This window comes from Strongylocentrotus purpuratus, unplaced genomic scaffold (genome assembly GCF_000002235.5).
Source record: "Strongylocentrotus purpuratus isolate Spur 01 unplaced genomic scaffold, Spur_5.0 spur5_scaffold_2, whole genome shotgun sequence".
In the NCBI taxonomy this organism is placed as follows: Eukaryota; Metazoa; Echinodermata; class Echinoidea; order Camarodonta; family Strongylocentrotidae; genus Strongylocentrotus; species Strongylocentrotus purpuratus.
The window spans coordinates 26,306,543-26,329,164 of NW_022145605.1; the positions used below are offsets into that span (position 1 = coordinate 26,306,543).

General features: G+C 37.5%; 1 protein-coding gene across 1 annotated transcript; it reads right to left on the bottom strand.

Moving 5' to 3' along the window:
• Positions 1-3,635: 3,635 nt before the first annotated feature.
• LOC593847 (aromatic-L-amino-acid decarboxylase) lies at positions 3,636-22,273 on the bottom strand. Its single transcript, XM_030992103.1, is given in 15 exon segments — positions 3,636-4,003; positions 5,631-5,732; positions 6,605-6,703; positions 7,272-7,430; positions 9,592-9,686; positions 10,655-10,721; positions 11,356-11,499; positions 12,825-12,871; positions 12,874-12,958; positions 14,090-14,209; positions 15,366-15,377; positions 15,379-15,458; positions 15,461-15,479; positions 18,901-19,143; positions 21,904-22,273. Coding segments are annotated over 14 exon segments (1,455 nt in total). The 5' UTR covers positions 19,105-19,143; positions 21,904-22,273; the 3' UTR covers positions 3,636-3,781.
• Between the last annotated feature and the right edge of the window lie 349 nt (positions 22,274-22,622).

Below are 22,622 nucleotides of genomic sequence, written 5' to 3' on the forward strand. Positions count from 1 at the left end.
ATATGAATATGTAAATGTGAAATGGCTAAGGCTAGGTTCCTTACTGGACACATTTTTATTTTAACTTCAACATCTAGCTTGCAATTTTGAATTTCGAATGTTGACGACTCATTTGTCTTTTTAACCACGGGCAGTCACTGTTCTTGATATCCTATACTCTACCTCTACCTCATCTCTTCCCTCCCAAAACTCCTCGTTTTCTGTCACCTTCTCTTCTCCCTCACATTTCCTTTCTGTTCTACTCCATGCGACTCCCCCTTTCTCTCTCTCTCTCTCTCTCTCTCTCTCTATCTCTCTTTAGATTAATCATGTAATTCATTGTATAATTGATTGTTGTAAAGCGCATAGAGAATTTACTATTATGCGCTATATAAAAATGACTATTATTATTATTATCTCTCTCTCTCTCTCTCTCTCTCTCTCATTTGTTCTTTTCTCTGTTCTTTCCTCATACCCCTTTTCTGGGAGAGAAGGGGTGAATGTTTCAGAGCACTTTTAATTCATTTATATCATGCATTCTGTGCATTCAATTTTTAATGCCAGTTTTCAAGTTTACGTGTTAGTTTTGTTACTGCTATTTTGCTATTATTATTATTGTAATTATTATTGTTGTATTTTCTTTGTATCCTCGAATGTATTTACATATTGTTTATGTTGTTTGTATATGTACGTCACTCGCCAGTGGAGGACGAATTTCTGTTTTTTTTAAATCAGACAATAAATTATCTTGAATCTTGAATTTGATGTTCATTTTAATCAGGGTCCCATGGAAGAACACTACTTATTGGTGAATGGGCTACACTGACAAAAGATTATAAATAAATAAACAAAAATATCGGGGGGGGGGGGGGGGGACAAAATAACATATTTTATAGGGGTACATCTTTTGTCTCGTTTAATTAACGTATGTCATTGTGATTTGGGCAGGTTTTGCCCACTCCCCCGAATCAGCCAATAATATACGTTATTGAGGACAGGGACGTACGTCAAGACCCATAACATTGTTTTTCTTCGGTACTAGGACTGCAACTCAGACTTTCAAGCCTTGTAAAATCTATATATCAATTAGAGTTTTTCACCCTCTCTCTCTCTCTCTCTCTCTCTCTCCCCCCCTCTCTCTCTCTCTCTCTCTCTCTCCCCCCCTCTCTCTCTCTCTCTCTCTCTCTCTCATGCTTATTATAAGGGTCATTTCTCTCTCTACCCTCACCCCCACGTATCTCTCTCTATACAGTTACACTGTCGCTCATATAGGTGGAATATTTTTGTTTTACCCCAATATTTATGGAATTATTTTTAAAATAATTTAAAAATAATAGATCTAGATAATAGTATACATTCTCAGATTTTATTGAATAATAATTTGACAATGCGTGTTTTGCGTGACTGCTAAAGCATGTGTATGCTACTATGCTTATCAACTAGGGGACCTACGCCCTTAAGTCATAAATGACAGTAATGAGGATTAATGCCCCACAAAATAGCACTATAATATAGCACATCGAAACGGTTTTGATCAGGGGGCCTCACAGTTACGAGGCCATTGCTTTGTCACTGAACCATGACTGTACGCAGCGGGGGCTAGGGTAGGGGCAGTTTCCATAAATATAAAAAACACAAAAAATGTTCAATAATTTATTGCATTTTACCCCGGTCCCCAACATAAAAAAATCCTCTGTGTGCATTTGCCTTGAGCCATAATGCATGGCCGTCTGCAAGATTTCTGAAAATATCTTACTCCAACAATAAGTATAGCACTCTAAAGATATTTTTAGAAAATACCAAAGACATTGAAATTTGAAACTAAGAAATCTCAGATTAGTGTTATGTAGCTAGTCAAAGCAGCAGGAATTGTACAGCCATTAGTCAATGACAAAATGGCATTGTACCCAGGAATATTAAACTTGCAAAGGTTGTCCCAACTTTTAAGAAAGGTGACCCATAACTATTGACGAACTACCGACCCATTTCCCTATTAACATCTTTCTTTAAAATTCTTGAAAAAGTCATCTACGTGAGAACTGTAAACTTTCTCAAAACAAGTAAATTGGTTTCCAACTTTCAATTTGGCTTCCGTGAGAAACATACCACCACCCATGCCATACTGCACTTTATCAATAAAGTTTCAAATGCTATGGACAATCACATGCACATACTTGGAATATTCTTGGATTACTCTAAGGCAAAATGTATAATGTATAAGTTGCACTAATTGTTTATAAATCCATGTATAACCTTATCCCATCCTATATTTCTAGTCTGTTTGTCCCATCCAGCAATCAAGATATTCATTACGCTCAAGGTCAGATCCTCTTCTTCTGCAAATTCTCCGCATCTATTCGAAGAAGGGTCAACAAAATATAACTTTTTCTGGTCCACTATTTGCAATAGTCTCCCATTAAACATGTGTTCCTGCACCTCAGTCGAATCATGTAAGAGAAATATCAAGACTTGTTTCAAATTCAAATTCAAATTTAAAATTTATTCATGTTTCCAACAAAACATTACAAATCAATTATAAGCATTTAAAACAAAATTTAAGAAATACATGTTGGAAACAGAGGGGTCCACTAAAAAGCAATGCTTATACAAGTGTGAACACCTCAAATGAAACTTAGGAATAATGAGTAATTAAATTAACTAATCTGTTTCTCTGAGATTGTTTTTTGACGAGGCGTTGTGTGGAGTTGTGTGGGATGCGAACGAGGCTGTGTACTGTATAAAAAGGCTTGGTTCATGTGGTGCACAGCTTTTTGAATAACCTTACACAGCTTTACACTACAAATTGTTACAGTTCATGCACTTCGAGAGCAAAATAATTATTCTGTTTATTAACTAATGTAAAGCGCTTTGAGCATGTTTATGTAAAGGCGCTATAAAAATATCAATATGTATGTATGTATGTATTGATACGGTAGATCATTACATTTTGTTATGTACATTATCCCATAACGGGGTCAGGGGTGCCATTAGCATCTTTGAAAACATTTTGTAAAAGTTATTTGAAAAGGCATAAAATGTTGATTCAAATCATTCATATTTTCTTTTATCAAGAAGATTTTCATGTTTTTGATGTGGACTTTAATAAAAAGTCTAAAAATACTTAAATCTTTGCTTTTGGAAATATTTAATTGCAAATAAGTTGCGATTGATATATCAAGTCTTTGTAAGACGGGGCCATGACCTCGACAAGCTAAGCTTCCTAAGGTCTCCTCCAGGCGCGGATCCAGGATTTCTTAGGGGAGGGGGCCCAACTTTTTTTTTTTTTTGCTCCCGAAAATTTGAAAATCGCGCCGGCCGAAAAGTCGCTCAGTGGGGGGGGGGGGGGGGGTACAGAGCAGAGCATAATTTTTTTTTTTTTTTTTTTTTTTTTTTTTTTTTTGCTCCCGAAAATTTGAAAAACGCGCCGGCCAAAAATTCGCTCAGTGGGGGGGGGGGGGGGGGGGGGGGGGGGGGGTGGTAGTGAGCCACATTTTTTTTTTTTGATCCTCAAAAAAAATTCAATTTGCACCCCCCCCCCCCCTTGAGCGCCAGGGGGGGGGGGGCCCAACCCCCAAAAAAGGTAAAAATCACGTGATTTTACATGATTTTTTCTCAAGGGGGGGGGGGGGCCCCCCCCCTGGATCCGCCACTGGTCTCCTCCCCCTTTTCCCCACTTAAATGCGTTATATGAACTTGTTCCTTATAATTGTTCCTTTTATATACTCTACATGTTATAAATTTGTTAAATTGTATACATTCATGTCAGTAAAGAAGGATAAATGAACTTGATCTTGAACTAGAGTTAGGCCGTGTCTGCAGCATGTCTATTAGTCTCATCGGCCAGGAGTTTAGTGGCGAGTTCTGAGATGACCTCCCAGGCATACGTCATGTGTCTTGACTCGGTTTGGGAACTGCACACGACCATTCTAAGGATGTATCGACCTTTTAGCACCGACCCGATCATGTATATCTTACCATTGGCGTTGATGCGATCCAGCAAAGTTCTATTCAAATCGTCCGAACCCTGAATAAGAAAAGGATAGCATATGAGTATTCATATTCATAATCACATCCATATTCATATTTATTTCATTTCCGACAGAAAGGTAAACAAAGATATAACATTTGTTTTCATACATAATTCATTTTTCAGGAAACTATACAAATAAACTTTGCACATAATCAAATTATTACAATTATTACAATAATAGGAACAGTAAAATTATTACAAGTATAGGAACAGTCAAGAAATAGTGTAAGGCGGAGAAATGTGTAGGACCTAAACTGTCGCTCATATAGTTGGAATATTTTTGTTTTACCCCAATTTATGGAATTATTAAAAAAATAATTTCAAAATAATAGATCTAGACAATAGTATACATTCTCAGATTTTATTGAATAATAATTGGACAATGTGTGTTTTGCGTGACTGCTTAAGCATTTGTATGCTACTATGCTTATCAACTAGGGAACCTTCGCCCTTAAGTCATAAATGACAGTAATTAGGATTAATGCCCACAAAAAGGGCACTAATATAGCACATCAAAACGGTTATGATCCTGGGGCCTCACAGTTACGAGGCCATTTCTTTGTCACTGAACCATGACTGTACGCAGCGGGGGCTAGGGTAGGGGCAGTTTCCATAAATAAAAAAAAAACAACAAAGAAAATTCAATAATTCGTCGCTGTTTTCACGAAGTGACGGTAGTGAAAAAAATTGCATTCACTTTGCGTTACGATTTTCTCACTACCGTCACTTCGTGAAAATAGGGACGATTTATTTGTCAATAATTTATTGCGTTTTACCCCGGTCCCCAACATAAAAAAAATCCTCTGGACGGCCATGCATTATGGCATAGATTGGATATCATGGGCAGAAATGAGATGGATAAAAGTTTGGTGACTTCAGATCATATCCTGACTACAGGCATGATTACACAAAAACCGTCCTGAGATAACCCTGGTGAATCACTTAATCGCCTTGAATTAAAATCGCAAATGGAAATAGGTGAAGGAATAGAGAAATCCATAAAAAAGTGTTGCGGAATTAAATCAGACACCCGTATCAGGACAATTACCCGCTACCCCGGAAAATAATCCCACGGAAAACTACCTCCCGAGGACAATAACCCCCGGGAAATTACCCCCAAGGACAACACCCCCTCCAGAACAACCAAGGACAATATCCCGAGGAAAATTATCCCCCCCCCAAAAAAAAGAATTAGCCCCCCCTTGTCATTAAGGGGGAGTCCACCCTGATAATAAGTTGGTTTAATAAAAGAAGATTTTTTTTCGAGGGGTAATTGTCCTCGGGGGAGGGGGGGGGGGGTTGTCCACGGGGGGTAATTGTCCTAGAGGGTAATTTTCGGGGGTTATTGTCCTTGGGGGTGCATGGTTATCCTAGGGGGTAATTTTCCGAGAGGGGGTGATTGCCCAGGGAAGTAATTGTCCTAGAACCCAGAAAAACATTTCAAATTTTAGCTGTACATTATTTTGGATATTTGGTCCATTTTGACAACAGTAATGGGAAACGAAACGAAAGTACACATAAAATATCTATTTTGTGTCTCCCTCTCTCTCTCTCTCTCTCTTTTCTTTAAGAAAAGTGTACGATCAAAATTAATTGAAAAACTTGTATTTGTTTGTCCTACCTTCAATCTGAAGCATACCAGACCTAGCACAACCTCGGCAACGATTTCGAATCGGTTGTCATCGACCACGAGGGCTTCGAATTCCTTTGCAAGAGACACTTGCTATTAGAAGATGTGTGAAAACAAATAGATAAACCAGAATTGAAGGAAATGATTTAAAATACCTAATCATATTCATCGTTCTTTCATGAGAAATATTTTTGGTTCTGTGACTACTGATTTTTATTGTTAATACCAATTTGTATTGAATTATTTCGTTAGAAGACTTCTAGGAAGATGTTTTTTTTCTGTTTAAGAAGCAAATTGCATAAAAATGCATAGTGTTTAAAATGTATCTTGCCTTAAACACAACAATTATATCCATTAATTCTATTTAATTGTTTGTGTGATTATAATTTGCTTCACAACAGATTTATTGGACAACTTATATAGAAAGTAGAGAAAGTTAACTTTTAGAACACATATCATGAAACATATGAATATATGAGAGGTAATGATTGGTTTTATATACCTCACTTAAGAAATCCAGCCATTTGATTGGTCAAAATTGCAGTCGTGGTTTTAGCCATTCCCGTAAATAAACGAAAAATGCCAAACCCATGTAATAGTTCCAGAGTAAATCGGTAAAAGCCCGGCAAAATTCCTTACGGGGAAAATAGTTCAGTCTTGCTGAAATACCCATTGGTTACATGTTAAATCTGGTTTGAGCGAGCGCGGATACTTTACATTGCGTGCGTGCGAATTGGTCGCTAGCTTATTTTTTTTATATATTTTAAATGTCGACCGTAGTACTAAATCGGCCTAGATTCTACTGATAGTTTCCAAACAAGGCAAAAATGGCTGAAGAAAATCTTCCTAGATTTCAACTTCTCGATGATGATCAATTGCAAGACTTGATTAGTTCTTGCTGACAGTAAGAACACCAGTTCTTCGCCTCGGGAGTGATAGATGCTCGAAGAGTCTTTTCCTTTTACCTTTCTGATGAATTCTTGAAGTTTCTCAACTCCAAACAGTCGGAACACGAACCAAAGTTTGAGAGATCTGAATCGACGACCTACTGGGATTTGCCAGTGCTGTAGAAAATGGAAGATTGAGGGAAAGTAAGATGGGACTGAATACGAATGAGTATGATACTGATCCGTCAATCTGAATATGAAGTGACGCCTGCTAGAACATTAGTTTAGTTGTGATGTTAAATACAACTTAATTAATTGATCTATTCCAATGATGTACTTTGGTCGAAACAACCAATTGCTTCTAACTGCTCCTAAAATCACTATATTGGTCAATTAAATACTTCGCGTCTTTTTCTGATAATTATATAGGGCTGTCTTGGCACCTAGCGCCGCCTTTGATGCGGTGATATGAGAGTGACATGGTACACAAAGTGAATTCACAATTAGCAGTTCAAAATCTCCGTTGAATTACTGGGGATGTGGGCCAATTGCGATTTTTCAAATTTTCGAGAGCCAACAAAAAAATAAAAACATTAGTGCTCACTAACCCCCCCCCCCGCCACACACACACACTTAGCGAAATATCAGCCGGCGCGATTTTCAAATTTTCGGGAGCACAAAAAAAAAAATAGTGCCCCTTACCCCCCTTATTAGAGATGTATATAATTATGACAAATTACATTAACCTGTAGTCGATGACCGTGTCTTGATGGTGGTGCTTGAAGTAGGCTCGATCAAGATGGAATGCGCCTATTAACGCTGACCTGTCTTTGACCCACAGGGCAGAGCAGTCAAAGGTCACTCGCAGAAACTTGGGAGGGTTGAAGTTGAATGAATCTGCAAGCTAAAGATGAAAAAGATGAACGTAAACTTTTCGAATCATATCTAAGGATCCATGTTATTGAAACACACCAGTAAATAATAATAGCAATATTGAACTTGTAGGCCCACATCAACTTCCACTCCCGCCCTAAAACGGCCTACAATTACACCTTTCTCAACGGTCCTTTATAATTTCACTACACTTGATTCAAGCCGTCGAAGATGGCGTTATCAACAAACTTATAATTATGCTCACCAGCCCAGCCTTTTTTTTTGCCGGGCGTCTTAATTTAATGATTACGCCATCATCGGCTGGTAGCAAGTAAGTAGGGAGAGGTAAGCGTTGGTGTGGTGGATATCAAATTAAATAGGCCAGATTCTGGACTAGGAGGAGGCGCGATAGCTCAGTCGGTAGAGCAGTGGTCTCGTGATCGGTGACTAGAATTGTAGGCAGGGGCGTACGCAGGATTTTTCAAAGGGGGGGGGGGGGGGGGGGGGGGGGGGGGGGGGGGGGGGGGTAAGCGGACACTTTTTTTTTTTTTTTTGGTAGTCCAAAAAAAATCGCAACGACTCAGCCAACCGAAAAAGTCGCTCAGTGGGGGGGGGGGGGGGGTTTAGGGGGGGTTTACACACACAAAATTACCAAAGGGGGGGGGTTAACCCCCAACCCCCCCCCCCTCTGTGTACGCGCCTGATTGTAGGCCCACATCAACTTCCACTCCCGCCCGGTGACCCGGGTTCGAAACCAAGTCGATGCGCTAGTGCCCTTGGTAAGGCATTAATCCTCATTACCAGGTCCTCGGAGAGGACCTAAAGCCGTCGGCCGTCTGGTTGCTTACTTACAAGCATTTATGCTTTCCTAGCAGTCAGTAAATTACCACCACCTATAATGGGTAGAAACAAAATATCGATCATCTACAGCACAGTCTGAAACCTGAACTGTCATTAAAATTTAAAACTGCCAAAATGTGACGGTGTTTGTCATTTCTGCATGAATTGCGTATTATTATGGGTGAACACTAAGCAAATTCTAGATTAAAGTGTAATGTGTACATCTACCCTTTTCAAAACTCTGTCACTCCCCATTTCTTTCATTTGAATTCAACAGTTAGTTTTTAGAAAGCATCAGAAAGGGCAGAAAAGCATCGTTGTACAGGGTGAGTCAGATAAAATGTCCACTTTTTAAAAGTTGTATTGTTTGAAGTATGAATATTTAATTATGGGTTTCATGATATGTCTTGATAGAGTTATCCTCCCAGTACATTTAGGTACCATTTTCATTTGAATCTTCATGCATGACTGAACATCAGACAATCTTTACAGGATCTTATTGTGGTACAACATTGAATCTGTTCCCCAAAGTTCTCCATCCTCCGTACTCAATCCTCGACATGGCCGCCATTCCTCTCGAGCACAGTTGTGCATGGTGAAGCATTCTTGAAAAGCTCGCCGGATTATGTCCCCATCTTGGTGTACCACGTCTGTCTCGTCCATGATTCTCTCCGAAGCTCCTCGATGTTCACATGGTGGGCTGCTGAAGATCCTTGACTTCAAGTGGCCCCACAAGAAGAAGTCGAGAGGATTCATGTGCACTTCATGATGATGATGATAATTAAGATTAAGATGATGACAATGATGATGATATGATGGTGGTAGTGAATGTGTACTAAAGAGACATTGTCAGGGAAATGCCACTTAAACATTAAGGGATCTTGAAAAAAATCAATGCTTAATCAGAAAAGGGAAAATAATCAGACAATTGTAACCGTGTGTGTTGTCTGTGTTGTGTGTGTGTGTGTGTGGTGTGTGTGTGTGGGTGCGTGCGCGTACGTGTGTGTGTGTGAGTATGTGCGCCTGTTTTTTTTTGTGTGTGCGTGTGTGTGTGTGTCTGTCTGTCTGCCTGACGTCTTTGTTCAATGCACTGTTTTTTCCTCACCCAGTAAGTTAGCGCAAGTGAAATCTGGCAGTCTTGAAAAGATTGTCTGATGTTCAGTCATGCGTGAAGGGACTCAAATGAAAATGGTACCTAAATGTACATGTACTGGGAGGATAAACTCTATCAAGACATATCATGAAACCCCTGATTAAATAGTCAAACTTTAAACAATACAACTTTTTAAAAGTGGGACATTTTTCTGACTCACCCTGTATAAGGGGATGACCAATATAAATTAGAAACTTACCTCGACACCGTCTAATAGATGTCTGTATTCTGGGCATATAAAAGCACTACCGGCGTATGCAGCATCAATGTGAAACCACAAGCCCTCTTCTCTACCTGCCCATGTAGAAATATTTAAAAAAATGAAAAAGCGTAATAAGGCTTATTACTTCTCGTTCAAATATAGGCTCTAATTCGTGTCATTGTAAGAATGGACAATAATCAAACTCTGTAAATATGGATTTTAAACAAAAAAAAATAATGATCACAGGCTGAAAAAATTAATATGACGACCAGTTGCGTATAGCTACCAGGAAGGGCAGACTCCCCCTTTCCTAATCGAATAGTGAAAGAAAGGGGAGTTGAAGGGGGCGGAGGAAAACAAAATTATTCCTACTTTAATGATAGTTGCCCCTACTGTACACTCTGGCTTAACGATTTAATTTTTATAAGCATTTATCAATTTATAATAGGACCTGCCATGCCCATTCAGTGGCAGGACCGATATTTTTTATCCTTATAGCCGTTTTTCTTCTTTAATTTGTTTAAAAAATATTTTTTTTATTTTAAAGAGTGGCATAAATTTAACACTTTTCATGTTTAAAACATGTCTGGCATGCATGCCAATAGCATTGGAAAATACAAAGGGAGTTGATGGCGCGTCTCTTAAAGGGATCCGGTAACTTGCTCTCAGATTCTGAAACAAAATCCTGGATTTAGCTCATGCTGCAATGATAAGTATAAACCTTTAGGTCAGTCAGGAACCCCATGATTTTTACAAGCCGATCGCCTGTCTGATTATCAAGATATTAAAGATTGGAAATCAAAACCAAATTTTGCGTTTGCCTAACGGTTTTCATAACACTACAGTCTACTGGGGAATATGAGTATGGTAAAACCGGTCACTCAACGATTTTTACTTTTTTGAGGCACTTCTTGATCATTTTGAAGCGCGTTTTGTTTTAGGGCTTCAATATTACATCATATCACAGACACTGATTACACGTAGGGCCGTGCATCTCCGATTTAACATTGTTAAACGATGCCTTTAATTATTGTGCCCCCCCCCCCTCAGTGATACTCACATATTGGACCCAGCTCCTTGAGATTATCGAACGCACATGACGTGATTGTCCCGAGTGTAGCACAGAGCTAAACAAAAAAAGAGTGTAAAAGATAACTAAAGATGAATAAAAATAAAAAAAATGGAAGAATAGCTAGCAAGTATATGTGATACCATCAAGTTACCAAACAAACAAACAACTGTCCTCTTTCAAAAGATAAATTTTTTTTTTTTTTTTGTTATAGGAAATTTGGCATGAATTACTTTTCTTATCTGTCATTGAATCTTAACATAACATGTATAACCGTGACATTTATAAGCTTCAAGTTCTACTCAATTGAAGAAATCTATCACGCAAAAAGCTGATCGGTTCTAAAAAAAAAATCATTTCGCAAGCTTAAACTAAACTAAAATTCATTGTGTTACCCCCTACCCCTCAAAAAAAAAAGGTGGAAATAACAATTTCGGTACATAGTTCTAGTTTTGCTTTTCTTCTTCTCCTCCTCCTCCTTCTCATCATCCTCCTTCTACTTGTTCTTGTTCTTGTTCTTCTCTTCCTCGATCCTCCCCCTCCTCCTCCTCTCCTTCTTCTTTATATTTTGTTCGTTTGTTGTCTATTTATAATTATGTTGCGTATTTGTTCGTTCAAACAATCCTAGACTACTTAGAATAACCTCAATATTCCTAATTTTTGAATCACCGCAACGTAACATCGTATCTTACGTAAACAGGGATTCTCCCTTTGGCTTTGTCTTCTTCTATGGCTTTCTGGAGTACATCCCCTCTCAGAGAACCTTTGTCATCGGTGGCCAGCTGTCTGATGCGAAGACTAGCAATCAAAGCTGCTCGTTCGACTGATGAATGGCTCTTTGGAGGGAGAGAGAGAGAGAGAGAGGGATATATATATATATATATATGAAACTTAATTCAAGATCATCATGATCAAAATCACCGTGTCTGAATGGAATAATTTAAATAGTGAATTCCTTTACTCCTTTTCAACTTTGGGCATTGTTACGGGGGCACGGTTCCATTCAGTATAATAACCAAGAATCGATGATCTCTGCAACTAGAGCGGGAAATAATAGAAACGATACACCTTACTTAAGAAATCCAGCCATCTGATTGGTCGAAATTGAAGTCGTGATTTTAACCATTCCCGTAAAGAAACGAAAAGTGCCAAAACCGGTTAATAGTCCAAGAGTGAGATCCCTCAAAATTCTGGTTCATGCAAATAGTTCCATTTTGCTGCGATACCCATTGGTTTGCGTGTTAAAATGTTCTTTGAGCGAGCGCGGACACCATACAGTGCTTTTTGTCTGCGATTCCCAACTGATCGAAAATTTCAGTCTTTTTCCAGCAAAGATAAACAGCCATATTCTCAATAAAAGGATATAAGGTAAGAACTCTTGGTAGATTTCTGTTTGAATTCGGAATATAAAAGACATATAGACTGCTTTAATATTCATGTCTGGTTGATTTATAGGCTCTCGAGAACTTGCCATCTTGCAATTGTGATTGAGATAAAAAAATAAATCGGCCATATTCTGGACTTAACCAGTATGTCGCAATGATTATGGACAACTTATGACCTGGGCAGTCATTCGTTAATGGTAAGCCACCCAATTTTCTCACAATGTCATCATTTTAAGTAAACATAGCTTTGCACTTGTAAGTTTTGTATGAAATCTCATTATTTGATAAATTATCGCATCAGATTCTGTACATGCGTGCGTATCGTGAATATTTATGACTAGCGCATGACGTATGGTTCCTGTTGAGCCAATCAAATGCAGCGATAGGATGGCAAGGTTAGGTTAAAAAATGACGCGCGCCGCCCACCCAGGCGCGCCTCTGGGTCATGTCAAGATGTGCGTGCATTCTCTTGACCATATAAAACAGGCAGGCCTCTCGAAGCAGTCGATATCTCTAATATCCTCTGACGTCACAGATATGGAAATAGTAAAGAGTTGCTTTTTTGGTAGATTTATGCTTGAATTTTCGTAAGGCATATACTCCAAAATAACACAATATTATCATGAGAAATCTAAAGGCTATTGCCCTTTCCCCCCCCCCCCCCCCCTCACAACATCGACACCCTTAAAACAGACTAAAAATCTGGATGCTCGATACTTGATGGAGTAATCCCTTTAGCAGCTTTCTTAGGAAGCTATACTGGGATGGAGATATACCTGGTCTGATGTGTAAACGACTAGTTTTGACATGACGTCATACTGATCAAGACTCGGATCCTCTCTATCTTCTGTCTTATTGTCTTCATCTTAGCTGCCAGCAAGGCTACTAGAGTTGCTTCACTTGCTGAACCCTGTTTGAAGAAAGCAATATTCATATGAGTGTATCTTTAATTATTATGGATAACGCTACGAATATTGCTTCCTGCCTCAATGCCTTTATATTTTCTATCCCTTTCATTATTTTGTTGTTATTGTTGTTTGGTAGATCTCCGTTTACTAAAACTCTACCTAATCATTTTCCAAGGATACTTTTCTTTATACATCTATAATTCATCTTTTCTCTCTCTCTCTCTCTCTCTACGCATAACCTTCTCCACATTCTTCTTATCTATTTTCTCCATTCTACTTCTTATTTCTACTTATTCATTTTCGGCATGTTTTATACCTTATCTTCTTGTATCACTCATTTATACATCTTACAGCGTCATTAGACGGACATGTAGTGACGAAATGAGTCATTAAGCAGCACATTTCGTGTCCTGTTAACGATTGAACAATATAATTACTGTCCTTTGCGTACGTTTGCAGGCAGAGGAAAATTAAAGGCCTCCCAAGAAACAATATAATTAATAAAAAGTCATCAGTTTAATAGGTATATTGTTTGAATTGAGGGTTAGGGTTACGGATAGGGTAATATGCCAGTTGTTTAATGTCCTGTTAATGTATATTAGGGTAATATATAGATGTCTTGTTAACACAACATGTAGGGTTATATATTTTATTCTCGTTCTACTTCTGATTCCTCTTCATTATATCCTTGATTTCTTCTTTCTTAAAGGTAAAGACCAGTATTGGAAACGCCCCAATTGATAAAAAATTTGCTGGGAAACCGCCTACTAATTCATATATTTGGTAAATTTGTTTTCTCTCATGGTCTGTGAGAGATATAGGGTAGTCCCATATACATCTTTCTGTGTATAGTGCTTGTAACTTTACGAAGAATGGGCCAAATTTCTTATCATTTTGATGATTCCAGAACCTTGCAGATGCTTGATGCTAGATGATCAACCTTTTCTGATCGATCCACAACGTTTCTTTCACAATGCAATCGCATGACCATAACTGGTCTTTACCTTTAACTTCTTTTCTCCCTTTCTTCTACTTTAACTACATGTACTTAATAGCACTTTCTTCACCATCTATTCACAATTTTCCTCACCACTTCCTTTTCTCTATTTAACTTTTATTCTGAGACTTCCTACCTGAATGACTCCTCCTCCCTGCCTTGTTTCATTGAATAAAAATGATTCAGGAAGATTCAACATCCTTCCCAACCAATTCATCATAGCCATCTCGAGCTCCGTACATGCTGGACTGGTTATCTAATGAAGACAACAACAATAAAAAACACGAGAAAATAATTTATGTAACTCATTCATATACATTGTCGTTCATATAGTTGGAATTTCTTTTTTTGACCCAATTTATGGAATTATTTTGACAATGATTTAATTCTAATAGATCTAGATAATAGTATACATTCTCAGATTTTATTGAATAATAATTTGCCAGTGTTTGTTTTGCGTGACTGCTAAAGCATGTGTATGCTACTATGCTTATCAGCTAGGGGACTTACGCCCTTAAGTCATAAATGACAGTAATGAAGATAAATGCCCCACAAAAGGGCACTAACATAGCACATCGACGCAGTTTTGGTCCTGGGGCCTCACAGTTACAAAAAAAAAAAATCTTCTGTGTGCCCATGCCTTGAGCCATAATGCATGGAAGTACAGAGGATTTTTTAATGTTGGGGACCGGGGGGGGGGAATTCAATGAATTATTGATAATTTATTGCATTTTCTTTGTTTTTTTTTTATTTGTGGGAACTGCCCCCCTACCCTAGCCCCGCTACGTACAGTCATGGTTCAGTGGCAAAACAATGGCCTCGTAACTGTGAAGCCCCAGTGTCAAAACCGTGTCGATGTGCCATATTAGTGCCATATTAGTGTCCTTTTGTGAGGCATTAATCCTCATTACTGTCATTTATGACTTACGGCCTTTACTGTCATTTATGACTTAAGGGCGTAGTTACCCTAGTTGACAAACATAGTAGCACACACATGCTTTAGCAGTCACGCAAAACAACACTGGCTTATTATTATTCAAAAACATTTTAGAATGTATACTATTATCTAGATCTATTAGGAATAAATTATTGTCAAAATAATTCCATAAATTGGGGTAAAAAAAAAAATTCCAACTATATGAGCGACAGTGTAGATTAAACAGCACCTGTCCTATCATCAATATTGCTTTCTAGATGTCCTGTCCCCCCCCCCCCAAAAAAAAAAGAAAAAAAGAAGTGAATAGCAATTTTGATATGCAATGGTGGATTGGTGACTGGGTCAAGGGGGCATGTGCCCACCCCTCCAAATCGGAGAAGAAAAAAATGAAAAAATAAATGTACATAGAATAATATTCGTATCCCCCCAAACAAAAGAAAGATTGTGTAGATATATAAAAGTAATGTGTACTCACCCATGAAAAACCCGACACAGGCGATAGCACCTGATAACATATCACCTAATAGAGAAGCGAAGGAGTTTGCTGTGGGGAAGTAGGCGTGGAAATGGGATGATTCCACTGCGTTACCTAGCAACGAGAGTGATGATGATGATGATAAAACAGATATTATTCAAACAAATACATACGGAATGGAATTTCATAATGATGGTTACAATTTATTATAATTTTTTAATCAACAATTGTAATTAATATCCTTCTCGACAATAATAATTCTCAATATGTTCATAGATTATGGTTGTCCTGACAGAATAATATTGCACACTTTTTTTTTAATGAGAATTATATCAATAAACTACTCTTTGACTCTTGAAAGTACAGGGTCCTAACAATGCAAATAGAAAGAATTTAAGATATGGAACTGAAATTACGAAAAAATTGTCAATTACAATGGGGCCTATATAATATTGTAGATAAATGAAGAAGATGTGAGGATCTTATATTTAGGAACGACGAGTCGACGATTGTCACACGTTTGCTATCATACATCACATTTATTGATTCTCTTATGATAATTGATGCACGGCGCCCTCGTCAAATCATTATTACCGACTTGTCCACACAAACAAATTCGCTCAGTGTCGGCATTGTGTGTGTATCGGGATTACGTAATATTTACATCGCTACAGTACAAGCTAACTAAGGTACCAGTATGTTTCAGTAACATCATATTTTTAACGAGCTAATTAATTATGCCAACAGCTGCCCCCGTGATCAGGTTCTTAGTAATTAATGCGAGTAGAATCAACAGGGTGCACATGCAATTCATCTTGAAGAATTATATTATCAAGAGTTGTACCTCATGGCGCCTTATCCATGGATGATATGGTCAAAAAGAGCCTCTGGACGATTGAATGAAAGGTATCTGGAGCGATTATATTGATTCCATATCTTATTTTTTCAGAAAGAGGGGTAAAATCAATAAAGAGGAACTTTCGGGCAACCGTCATCTCATATTGGGGCAACACAACGAGATGGTAATTTCTTTATTCTGGTTTTTTTTTAGTGATGTCGCTCGCCAAATTTACTTTTACGTCATAGTTTTAAAATCCGAGGAATTCCGATTTGTACTGGATATAACCTCAATTAGATCATTATTATGCATGGACTGATTACACTTGATGATATAAATCTCATTGTTAAACAACTTAACGATGAAGTTGAGTTCTGGTCATGCGATTGCATTGTGAAAGAAACGGTGTGGACCGACAGAAAAGGTTGATCATCTAGCATATAAGAATTTGTGTGTATTGCAAGGTTCTGGAATCATCAAAATGATAAGAAATTTGGCCAAGTCTTGGTTAAGTTACAAACACTTGCACAGAAAGATGTATATGGGACTACACGAACACGTGGCGTAAAAAGCCGGCCCGATTTTTACGATGTTACATGCATATTAAAATATGAAGGCATTGAAGAGCCAAGCTTTACAGGGAACATGTCTTAACTGATGTTCTTCCACACTTGCATAATAAGAATGAGTAATGCTCACACATTATTTTTCACCTCTTCCCAGAACTCAACCTTCTCTTTAATTATCTAAAATATACGGTGCGGTCTGAAACAAAAAGAAAATGTTGTTAAATTCTTTATTCATGAATGAATTCGTAATACAACTATGTAAACAGATTTTTTTAAATCTAGGGTAGGTGTAGGGAATTGGAGACCGTAGGGAATTGGAGACCACCAAGCTTGAACCCATCACTGTCTGTCCATGTTGGCTCTAATATTGCTATAGCGCTAAATGTGGCCTTTAACAACACTACTACATAAATCCAATTCATTTCGAAGACTACAATGCGTTTTTCTCCGAGAAAATTGGCAAAATTGACCAAGATAAGCAATTTGATGTTAAACTTGTGCTCTGATATAAAACACAATTTTCACTGAATGTTGTGGTGTATGCAGATATTTAGGCCGGGGTGGCTCTTAAAAAGTAGTTTTAAAAGGAAGTTTATGAAGTGTGCCAACCATCGCAGAAAACGTATGGCCATTGTGTGTTGTGAATGGGTGTTGCAATGCACATTATGAATGGTGTCTGATCAGAAATGTGTGTAGGCAAAGGGGGACACCAGGTCCAAGATGGGGGCCTACTTTCCCCGGTTGTTCATTTCATGTTGAAAGGCCCTATCATGAAACATATTTGGTTGTTCGTGTCACCATTCTAATTTGAATGCATTTCATTTTAAAAAGTTGTTTTTATGCTGTGAGTTTGATCAATGTAAAAGTCACATTGCCAGAACATTATTCTGAAAGTATTTCAACATAATTTAAAGCACCTTTATTACTGTAAAAAAAAAACTACAGAAATATTTTAGGCCCTATGTTTTGAAATCGTTTCAAAATTACAGTAAGTTCATTGGCTGCATGTATCTCTTGCGTGTGAACTAACTATAAAAATCCCATTTTCATTCAAATTGTATTTAAAATGTCTTGATTTGTAACTGTCGCATATTACATACACATGTAGGTAATGAGAGACATTTGGTGATGACATCATTGATCATTGTTATCTTATTAATCAGTTACGTCATGACCACAATTTTGTTACCAAATAAAGAGAAGAAGTTACTGAAGAGAATACGAAACTTTCTGTATGTGTAACACTTTTCATGTTTATGTGAATTATGCAAATGTGCTTAAGGGTCTCCGATTCCCCACACCTACCCTATACAAAAAAGAAAAACATATCTTTTGTTTGCAGATAGATGTACTATCAACTGTGTGTTAAATTATATGCCCAGTAAATGCCCTTCTGGCTACAATCAGACGATGAATGATGTAAATTATACTTCTATGTGTGAACGCGTGCAGATCAGACGACCCTAATTTTGGCGCGCGCTGAATTAAATACCCGACACCTTTCGACTAATAATAGCCCCCCTGGAGGCTAAATTATCGGACCCCGAATATGGGTTCGCGTTTCGGTCAAATTATCAGTAATCGTCTTCTTCTGCGACTCAAAAAAAGTTTTAGTTTTTTTATTTATAAGTATATTTGGCAATGTCTTTTCTCATCTTATTTTAAAGCAGAGATGTGAAGTTAGCAAAAGGTGTTAAAATGTCCTAGAAGTTTAATGAATACGGGCCTTGGTTCTTTTATTTCCTTATCTAATAATTTGTTTTTGTTGTTTTTGTGTTGTTGTTGTTGTTGTTGTTGTTGTTTGTTTGTTTGTTGTTGTTGTTGTTGTTTTTTTGGGGGGGGGGGTGGGTTAAAACGTGGAAACGATAGTTCCTTACCTCTGGCATTCCTAATCAGCTAACACATCTTTTCAAACACGTTTGAATAGTAAAGGGGAGGGGGGGGTCCTTATTTTTTCCTATGAAGGGCAGAACATGATTGCAAAACGCTATTCCTTACCCCCTACAAAATAAGCCTTTTCACAACAGCTCACGCATTTTCCCAACAACTCAGTAATCACTTCGATCTGAGCCTTCTTTTTTTTCGGGGGGGGGGGGGGTCAAAACTTTGTACAAGGGCTTTTCCTTACCCCTGGCATAATCAGCCTCTCCACATCAGCCATCACGTCATTCCACTCATCGGGCTTCTGAGGGGCATCGGCGGGCATCTGATCCAGCAGGTAGCCCGGGGCTACTTGGGCAAGGGCTGGTCGGTCCTCGATACCGTCCTGGTAACGTGAGATGTAGTCCACCATCTCCTTGCCCCAGACACGGAAATCATCGGAGGTTGTCATGGTAACGGTCGTATAAGAGGAGGTTGCTTATTTCTCTTTCTGCAGGAACGAAAAACACAGTATTATAGAACTTATAATAATAGTAATAATATAGGATTTCTCGGTCACTTTCGTAAGCTTTTCATTCTTTTTGATACAAAGTTTATTCAAATTCGCAAAATAATGCTGCCGGCGTGTAAATTTCATTCAAAATAACACTTTTTCATTTGATTTACTTATTCGGTCAATGGATTGAGCACTTGTTTCATTCATTTTAACAATCCCTTACAAATGCGCAGTTTGCATTCATTTTCGTCAACAATGGCAAATCGGACGTCCGTACCATTCAATTTCACTTTGGGTCATTCTAAATAACAAAGTTTTCATTCATATTCGCCTATCTTTACAAACCTATGGTATACATGGTATATGCACATGTTTCTCATCTTAATTAAACAAATGAGTTATATAACATGTCATTCTTTAGGTTATGTCCACATGCATGAGTTATTGAGATGTGCGCGCAGTGAGAAAACAATGTATCAAACTCATTAATGATTGTGTAGCGTGATTGTGCTTGTTACTGTATGTGATCGTGATCGTGATTGTAATTGAGATGGTGATTACGATGTGACTGAGATGGTAATTGTGACTGTGATCACGATCGTGATTGTGATTCCGTGTGATGGTGATTCAGATTTTGATGTGATTGTGATTGAACTGGTACTCATAGATTGTTCTTAACATGTTCAATACAGACTAAATATAATTTACCCAAAATATAAATGGCTTCAAAGAGATTACGAACATCGAACAAATTATCAAAAACAAAACAAAACCAAACATTAATAATAAATCAATGTATAGAGTATTGATAACCCCCCCCCCCCCCCCCCCCCACATTATGGTACGCCACTCCAATAAAGACAACCGTAGTCTGTAAACACACACTTTGCATGCACTTATATCATTGCATATTCATAAAAAGACACTCTTGCTTAGTTCCATGCTAATTCTATATTGATTTGGCTAGGTTTCGTTCGTTCAGTTGCTAAATAGTGATGATTTAGTAGGTATACTTATACACCATTGTGAGGACAAATAACATGTTTGTTGCTTACCAACCCATACAATTTGAAATGGATTTAGCATGGAACTAAGCTTGCGGGGTTCTATATATGATCATACTGGGTAAGATTTACATGTTTAATTTGTCTGCAAAACGTATGAAAATGTATGCAAAGAAACGAATTTGAATTCACGGAAGACGCTATTACGTAATCGCGAATCGTCTCGCTTTAAATTGAATGACAATTTTACGAAAAAGAAACACGTTTAATTCGAATGAAAATGAAATGTTTTTGAATGATCGTTTTAGGAATTTAAATGCTAAAAAAACGAATTTGAACGAAAAATAACAGCTGCGGTGACAGAATCGGCGAAATTGAATGAACATAAAATGAATTTGTGTGGCCAACTTACGAAAGTGACCGAGAAATCCTATATTAAAGTAAGAATGATAATGATAATAATAATGATTCATCATCATCATCATTACGAATTTTTTAGATTTCAAATTACTTGATTTTTTTCTTTCTTCAAGATTTTTAACGCAAACTTTGCACTGCTATTCACGCACTTCGCATTGTAATTGTTATCATTATTACTCCGATTTATAATTATACCAAGAGTTTTGCTACAATGGCATGGCGTTAACTGGCGTATACAGAAATTCATGGAGAGGGAGCACGATCATCGTCGCTGAAAAAATATGTTCAAATTGGGGCAGCGAGATGACCAAATGTAAGTTTCATGCGAACCTTAATAATATATCAAAATAATGTCGTATTTTATTAAAGTGGCATATCAGCTCCCTAGCAAAGATGCGCCCGGACGCCTATACTTACTTACAACCTGAATAAAGTAAACCTTGACATCTATAGTTAGGTTGATCAAACAAGAACGTCGCTTTCGTATCTTAGACTTAATTAACGATATTACGTAATGTCATCAAGAAAGCGACACGCGGTGTATAACATACACACAGCGAATATACGTATAGATATAGTCAGTGTGATGGTGTGATGGTGATTCAGATTTTGATGTGATTATGATTGTGATTAAACTGATGATACTCATAGATTGTTCTTAACATGTTCAATACAGACTAAATATAATTTACGCAAATATAAATCGCTTCAAAGAGATTATGAACATCGAATAAATTATCAAAAACAAAACAAAACAAAACATAAAAAAATAAATCAATGTATAGAGTATCGATACCCCCCCCCCCCACCATTATGGTCCGCCACTCCAATAAATAGAACTGTAGTCTGTAAAACACACACTTTGCATGCACTTATATCATTGCATATTCATAAAAAGACACTCTTGCTTAGTTCCATGCTAATTCTATATTGATGTGGCTAGGTTATATCTACTTAGCACATGATCGTTCAGTTGCTAAATTTGTTGCTTACCCCATACAATTTGAAATGGATTTAGCATGGAACTAAGCTTACTGCAAGCTTTACATGTTTGATTTGTCTGCAAAACGTGTACTGAAATTGTATGCAAAGAAACGAATTTGAATTCACGGAAGACGCTATAACGTAATCGCGAATCGTCTCGCTTTAAATTGAATGAACATTTTACGAAAAAGAAACACGTTTTAATTCAAACGAAAATAAAATGTTTTTGAATGATCGTTTTATGAATTTAAATGCTAAAAAACGAATTTGAACGAAAAATAACAGCTGCGGTGACAGAATCGGCGAAATTGAATGAACATAAAATTAATTTGTGTGGCCAACTTACGAAATTGACCGAGAAATCCTATACTAATGATGCTTTTAGAAGAACAGCTGACTGATATCCACAATTCGGTTTGGTATAGAGCAAAGCAACAGTGTGAGAATGATAATCAATGTAGTCTACTTTGATCCAGTGCGTGAGAAAACAAGGAATGGCCCATGATTTTTGCTTTAAATGTCCAGTGTAGATATTATCCTTCTTTCCTCAATCCTCGCAGGAGATTTTTGTCACCAATTATTTCTTCCAACATACATGGTCAATGCATGCGAGGAAAAATGTTCAAAGACGCTGGAAAATGTCGACAAACACAGAATTACAAGTCAAACAGGAGACACTATATACGACTTGATCCTGTTTATGATAACAAGTGGAAAATCAGACCTTCTCCTGACCTACTTTGGCATCAAACTGGGTGACCACTGTAGTACGGGAAGTTCAGTCATAGCTATAACTCGGTCAATAGAAAAGGTACGGATATCACCAAGGATCACATCTACCGGAAAGACAATATAACGTGCGACGTGTCGCAGGGGTCAGTTCTGGGACCTACATTATTTTTAGTTTATATTAATTCTTTACCTTGTTGTACTAAATATTTTAATTTTAGATTGTTTGCAGACGATTCAAATATTTTTCACACTTTTGATGATAATCAAATTGAAAGTGATGTAAATGAGGGTAAAGAGCAACTAGTTGCAATTAAAAACTGGTGCGATGCTAAT